General features: G+C 55.0%; 1 protein-coding gene across 1 annotated transcript in view; it reads left to right on the top strand.

The window, feature by feature from the left end:
* Positions 1-2037: 2037 nt before the first annotated feature.
* SIAH3 (siah E3 ubiquitin protein ligase family member 3) overlaps positions 2038-7173 on the top strand; it is a 75890-nt gene continuing 70754 nt past the window's right edge. The window contains exon 1 of the mRNA XM_058276657.1: positions 2038-2277. Coding sequence (XP_058132640.1) covers positions 2143-2277 — 135 coding nt within the window. The 5' untranslated portion in view covers positions 2038-2142. The remainder of the gene's footprint in view (positions 2278-7173) is intronic.

The raw sequence follows: 7173 nt of genomic DNA, 5'->3' as shown, positions 1-7173 counted from the left end.
TTTACAATGGCCCTGAGAGATAAATATTTCTATTATCCCCATGTTACAGGTGTGGAAACTGAGCGTCAGTGGGGTTAGGAAACTTGAGATAACACAGAGGGAGGAAAAATCCCTCCATAATAGTTTTATTGTAACAAAGAATGGGGAAGTTTGAATCTTCCTGAATTCTGGATTGTATCTTTAAGGAATCTATGGGAATATATGCTCACTTTTGTTAGAAAAAAAAGTAAGGCACACAAAAGAAGACTGAACGTTTTTCTGTTGTCGAACTGTTGAAAGCATATTCTGGAAAATGAAAACTTTAGGAAGCAGATTCCAGTATTCTAGGCCAGCAGCCCTTATTTATAAACCGTGTAATGAGTGGATTCAAGGACTCAAATCCTATAAATACACCATCTTGATGAGGTTCTAAGCAGCTCAAATGCTGTCATATTCCAGATTTTTTGTTTTATTTCTGTTTTTGCCAGTGCAATCATTTTAGAAAACACAATTTCCTGGCTTATTTGTCCCTTAAAACACAGGTTTGGTTTTAAATTCCAGTTAAAATGAACACCTGCTCTCTGTTCTGGCTTCAGTAAACCTGTGTGTTTTTCTGTGTGTTATTTGGTTTACTAGGACTCAGGTGTGCCGGGGGTGTGTTTGCACACGTTACAATTGAGAACCTTCAGGAAGGAGCAATGGGCTCACTCAGTGCAGTTAATGCACAGGCTGACCCAAACCTGTGGCTACCAATGAACCAAGAAACTTGGGACTTCCTGAAATAACTGCCCTGGCCTGACACTGCAGCATGACAGCACTTGACCTGGCCAGGCTTTGGATCTGCGCTGAGTTCTAAACAGAGAAACAACCAAAAACAGAGGGGGACACACAACACATTCCTGCTCCCCTGCTTTCATCACAAAACGAAACTGAGCTATCAGAGCTCATCTCCAGAAACCCGAACCCTTCCCTGTCCCCGCCTGGGAGTGTTTCTTCAAGGTCCGGCCGGGGGTCTCAGTGCCCCAGCCAACTCCGTTTGGGGTCCGGGGGCTGAGTGTGAGGATGCCCTGTGCCTGGGAGAGCCCCCAAAATGTGCTGCTAGCAATCGCAGAGGCAAGTGAGTGATGTGGCATGCGCGCTCTTAATCTGTTTTACTGTCGCCAGAGATCTGGGTGGTTAATTAGCAATTTGCTGCCCACCAATATGCAAATGAGTGACAAGCTAAGGCCCTCTGCACCTGTAATTATTTTGCTGATTTACAAGCCACTTTCCTGTCTGTGTAGGTTTTTCTGTGTGTGCACAGCATGCATCAGGGATTTCATTATTTTTAGAAGCATTCTCTGTGCATTTTTATGCTTTGATACTTTCAGGCTTAATAATTATAGTATGTTGTATATGTGTGTGTATATATATATATAATTTTCCCCCCCTTAACTCCAAACGCATCTGTCAGGGTTTCTTTTCTTTTATAAAGAGTGGAGAGTAAAGATGTATCAAGGGGATGCAATCCAAATTGCAGAGAGAATCAAGCGCAAGATTGAAAGATACACATTGCTGCCGCCGCCAAATTAGTCTTTGGAATCAGAGAGTCTCGCGATCTTTGATTTTCTCCCAAGCCGCCCTGGCGAGCTGAGCCACGGTCTGCGTTATCCATCTGCCTACTTAGGGGCAGGGTGTTTTACTATTGGGCGGTTTAAACGCTTTACTTTTTTTTTTTTTTTTTGTGCCAGGGCTTCAAGAAAGGCTCTCCTGTGAAATTAAGTCAATTAATAAATGGAGACACATTAAGCAATCCATTTTGTCAGCCTCTCTGCCCGGCATTATGTATGGTCGGCTGTAATCACAAGATAAATGCAATGTGCTGATCCGGGGTAATGTTCAATAATACATTCTCCGCCAGGCTCAATTCATCAGGGAGTTTCGGGAGGGGAGGCGTTTGTTATTGGCTGTCTCTGCACCTCAAGGATAACATTTCTGTCCTTTCGATTGGCCGCCTCACTGCTGCAAGATTCCAACCGTCTTATTTGGATGATGACTGTGAAGGCACGCTAAGCCGGGCTGGAGAGGAGAGTGTCAGCGGCTGCGCGCCTTCCGGAGCCCGAGCACCTGCAGCCCCCCCCCCCGGCGGCGTTCCTGGGCCAACCACCCTCCCCGAAAGTTGGGATGCTTTTCTTCACCCAGTGCTTTGGGGCTGTGTTAGATCTCATTCACCTCCGGTTTCAGCACTACAAGGCTAGACGGGTTTTCTCTGCGGCCGGGCAACTTGTCTGCGTCGTAAACCCCACGCACAACCTGAAGGTGAGCTGCTCCCATTCATCTCAGCCCGGCGCGGCCGGGGGGCCAGCGCGCGCGCCGCGGGCGACCGGGACCCCCGGGGGCGCGGGGGCGCCTTGCCAGGACCTCGGCGCTCTCTCCCCGCCTCGGGGGCTTGCTGCTGATGGTGGCAGGGTTTTGTTTCCCTGGCCGCCAGGAAACCCCGGCGTGAGGGTCTCGTTTCTCTCCCCCAAGCTTTCGGCCGTGGAGTGGGAGGGGGTCGCGCGCGTCCCCCTCGCCCTTTTCCAAAGATTTGCGGACAAGTATTCCGGAGGCGGATTTGAAAAGTTACCGAAATCGCAGTCTGGAGAGGCAGGCAGCCGCGTGGATTCGGGAAGCGGCTTCTGGCTCGTCTCAAGTTGCTGCAGAGGGCTGAGGGCCAGACCTGAGCCGGGACGCGGCTGGGACGGGCGCGCGTCCTTGTCCCCGGAGTTGGCGCCTGTGTGTGCGGGAGTTTGTCGCGCCTCCTCGCGGCCGGCCAGGCGCGAGGTGCGCCCCCTGCGCGGAGGAAAGGGGAGGACGGATTGGCTTGAATCGTGCAGGCACGAAGCCACCTCCTGGCGCCGGGCTGCCCGCGGGCCGCGGCGCTCGGCGTCTGGCGCCCTCCGCATTGTGCCTTCGGGCCAAGCCCTTTACGGGCACGGCCCAAACAGGGGGTCCCGGCGCACGGCTGCACACCACAGCCCAGGCGATGAGGGAAAAGAAACGAGGGGCCGCCGGCTGGGGCGCGGGGAGCGGGGGCGGTCAGAGGGGCGCAGCTGAACTCCCCAAACGTGCAGCTCGGCCGCTTGGGCCGGCCCTGAAAGGAAGGTGGGCTCCTCGGGAGCTGTGCTTTGGGGGTTGTGTTTCTGTCTTCACTCCAGCAGAGGGCGGAGTGGGGGGTGCGGGCGCCTGCAGGGTGAGTGCGGGACCCATCCCGGAGGGGGGCGCCGTCTGCTGGGCAGGGGGAGCGCGGAGCTCCCTGCTGTCGCCACTTCATAAAGTCTTGGGAGCCAGGCTCTCCTGGGCTGGAGCCCTGCAGGTCAGTGGTGATGGGTGCCCCCCCCCCACCCCCAGGATTTCCTGGAAGGCCCCGGGGCTGGATGCCAAGGCCAGTCCTGGGGGAAGGGGCAGTGGAAAGCTCTGGGGATGCTCGGAAGCTCCAGCCCTGGAAACCGACGTCCGGGGGTACCCAACCTCTGACGGAGGCCATCTCACCCGAGCGCTCTCATGCTCCCCCACCCCCGCCCCCGCCCGTTCATTCCACTGTTTCTTTTTTCCTTCATGGCTTAGTTTTTTAAAAATGAGAACTCTCGACCCGTCGTCCTCAGCAAAGCGAAGTGAACGGTATACATATTAAAATACGATTCTAATTCCATCGTATGGTCACTTTTCAGACCTCATTCAGACTCCCATTATTTTGTCACTTTATATTAGCGGCAAGAAATTTTGTTTACTCCCGTTTTGCATTTTTAATACTTTAAAAATGGCTTAAGAGACTTGGCGTTTCCGAAGTTTGAGTCTGTACTGTTCATGGACTGAAGCTGACGGCGGGGGAGATGGGTTTGCTGAGGGGTGGAAAAGGGTCTGTGCGTCTTGTCCAGGGCCGCCTGCCTGGACAGGGACCTGGCGTCCTGACCCTGGAGCTCAGAGTCACGGCCGGAAGCCCTGACGCCCCCTCTGGTTTGTGTGACCTTGACTCTGAGCCTTCCCTTCCTCCCCTTCAAAACGGACATGGGAATGTCTGTCCTGCCGCCTCCATGGCTCTGTGAGAATGAAAAGAGGTCCCCGAGGAGATGTGATTTAGAGTGCTTGCCTCCAAAATACTGCCCGTGACTGCAGGCGCCTGTGCTGGAGGATTCTGCACGGAACTTCTGAAGTTGTCACTTCAAGCCTTCAGCCCCATAGAAATCAGGTATCAGGAGCACAGAAGCGGGCAGTGTGTGCGTTGACAGGTGCTTCAACGGGGCCCACCTTGTCACAGGCGCGCTCCTTTGGCTTTTCACTTCCCACAAAACACCCCTTGGGGATTCGGTTTAGACGAGCACCACTGCAGGTATACAAAGCAAACTGGGGGCACGAAAGCTGGCAGGACGTGCAGCAGGGCGGATCCTCACGGAGCATGTTAAAGGAAGTCCAGGCTGGAGACCCCCGCAGCCCAGCTGCCTCTGGGGAGGTCTCTGCCTGCAGCAAGCCCTCACCCAGAGGCCATGGCCCCCCAGGTAAGTGTTACCTGCTTCTCACACCTGAGGGTGAACAGCCCGTGGGGGGGCATTGGATGGAACAATTCTGTAGAAGCACCACTGCTCCGCTGCTGAGAGGCGCACAAAGCCTCAGAAGAAAAGTGCCCCTTCCCTCCATAAACAGACCACAGAAATATGCCCGTGATGCGCCCAGGGGTGACAAGCCTTCTCTTCTGTTAAAGGACAGGAAATAAACCTGTGGAAATGTTAACCCAGAGAGCTATGGATCTGTGGCGTGTCCCCACACTTTGAGTGACGGGCTGGTACATGAAATGGTGACCAAGGACACAGGGACATCAACCTGGCTTTCCATTTTCCAGGTTGTACGTAGCTACAGAGAGGGCTGGGAAGCCCGTGTGCTCCTGTGTGGAAGCGTTTTTGCACGTTGTCCTTTCCTTGAGAAAGCGAACAGCCTTTTAGGACCTGGGACAAGTGCTGAGTTATCATTAAAATTCACTTCCTGGGCAGAGAAAATCGTGCATTTACCATGCTTCTATAGGTCACCCACCTTCCTTCTCAATTTCGTCACGGCGATCACTCAGGAACCCGGGATCCCCTTTAAGCAAGTGGGTGCCTTTCTTTCTAAATGAGAGGCAAAAGCAGACCTGGGCTGCTTAAAACCATGACACCTTTTTTTTCAGGAAGGTACCAGGGGGTTGAACTCAGGACCTCGTACATGGGAAGCAGGCATTCAACCACCGAGCTACATCCGCTCCTACCAGTACACTTCTTCAGAGGGGCATTTAGAGTAGCTGGGCCTTTCAGGGAGCACCAGGCAGAAGGGTCCACAGTGGAGCCCTCTCCCTGGAGTGCAAAAGAGACTGTATTTCCATGTCCCTCTGGCTGTCCGCTCCCTGCGGAGAGGTCTGCTTTGCACAGCCAAAAAAAAAAAATGAGCTTTATTTTTTGAATGGTACCGCCGGTCGCTTCTCCTTCCCACCCGTGAAAAAGGGCGCCACCCGGGAGTCAGCTCTGGGCTCCTTCATTCCCAGGGGTTACTGCAAGGTGGCCGAGCCACCTGCGGGCTGGCAGGGGGAGCTCCAGTCCTGGGTCCCTGCGCCCAAGCCTCTCCTAGGGCAGGGTCTGCAGCCTGCGCCGGAGCCCCTCGAAGAGCAGCGCCAGTGCCTGCCAAGCGGGTGGTGGCTGAGCCGAGGCAGGGGGACGGCTTCCTGCTGCAGACCGCGGCCCTTTTAAACAAGGCTCTGAAACAAGATAGCAAAATGCTTCCTGGCCATCTGCCCGCAAGGGAAAGTCCCCCACTGTCACCTCCAGCCGGGGCTCTCCTTGGCTTCCAGGCCTGGAGGGGTCCACTGGGATCCTCCAGCTCTTCTTTATTGTAACACATTAACCTTGGGTTCACACATACACGAGATGGGGGGTGTGTACTGGGTGATGTGGCAAAGAGGGGTGCGGATGGAGGAGAGGAAGAGGGATCACCAAGGGGAGGAGGGGGTGGGGGAGGAGAGGTGCTCAGCAAGCAAGGGCAAGCAGCATCTTTTTCCATTGACGGGCTGAGCTTTGGAGACCCGGGCCACCCCAGGGCTTCCTCCGTCCCCCTGGGCTAGTGCTGCTCAAGAGTCTGGTTTGAGAGAGATTTAGAGATGGCCTTTGGAGCATCCCACGCCCCATATCCCTCTTAAAGAGGTTGAAGGCTTCCGACAGGGCGGTTCCAAAGCTAGCGCGCGGGCTACTCAGCCCTGAGTTCTTTGGAGGGGTCCAGTCCTCCCTCCGGAAAAGCCCCCTTCAGCTGCCCAGCCTGTGCGCCTCTGCACTGCTCCCCAGCATCTTCGAGTGTGCTTGGGAAGGAGAGAAGGGCGGGGGACCCCGGGCTGGCGAGGCGGCCCCCAAGAGCTGCCCTCTGAAGTCCTCCCGGCCCTGCCGTCTCTGGACTGTCCCCGTGCCCCAGAGCCCCAGGCAGCCATGAGGCTTTTTCTGAGTGAACGGTGATTGCAAATGCGGCTCGGGAGCCACGTCTCCGTCACCGGGAGGCCCGCTGCCCCGGCAGTCATTTGGTTAGCTGTGTGCTGCGGCCCACTGAGCGGGGAGAGGGCCGAGCTGGCGGCGGCGAGGACCTAAGCCGATTACCTCCCTCCTCATTTATCCCGCGGCCCCTCCAAAGCACGTTTTGCAGAATTCCCTTCACCCTGGTCCCTCAAGCTGCAGGGACTCTTTTTTGTCCTTCTGGAGGGTAGAGGTGGGGATTTAGAAAATAGACCCTGGAAGCTTTTTTGAAATCCACAGAGAGGTCAGTGTTTATTTGGATGGCTTCCCTAGGGAGAGATGGATATTTTCCCCCTAGCAATCAACCCTAAGAAAAAAAAGAATGACTGACTACTGTGAAGGTATTCTTTACCCTCAGCAAAGTCATCTTGACCAGACTGCTCTGCTCCCCAAAGGAGGGAGAGTGACCTGCTTAGACGTGAATGGCACATGGGGTGGACCCAGAGAGTGGAGGGCCCGGGGCTCCGTGGCTCGGGGTCCGCCGGGGGGAAGTCAGGAACGGGGAGTTAAACCTTCTTGATTTACAGATGAGGAAACAGGGGCCCGAGAGGCTAAGGGACTTTTTCAAAGTTGACGGAGGAGTGGAATTGGGGCCCGAAGTTTGGACTCCTCAAGGCCACACGGTGTCCCCTCCATTGCCCCCAGACCGCCTCTGGAA

The sequence above is a fragment of the Dasypus novemcinctus genome, chromosome 15 (genome assembly GCF_030445035.2).
Source record: "Dasypus novemcinctus isolate mDasNov1 chromosome 15, mDasNov1.1.hap2, whole genome shotgun sequence".
Classification (NCBI taxonomy): domain Eukaryota; kingdom Metazoa; phylum Chordata; class Mammalia; order Cingulata; family Dasypodidae; genus Dasypus; species Dasypus novemcinctus.
Note: the sequence above shows the minus strand (reverse complement) of the source record. Positions and strands in the feature narration are given on the sequence as shown.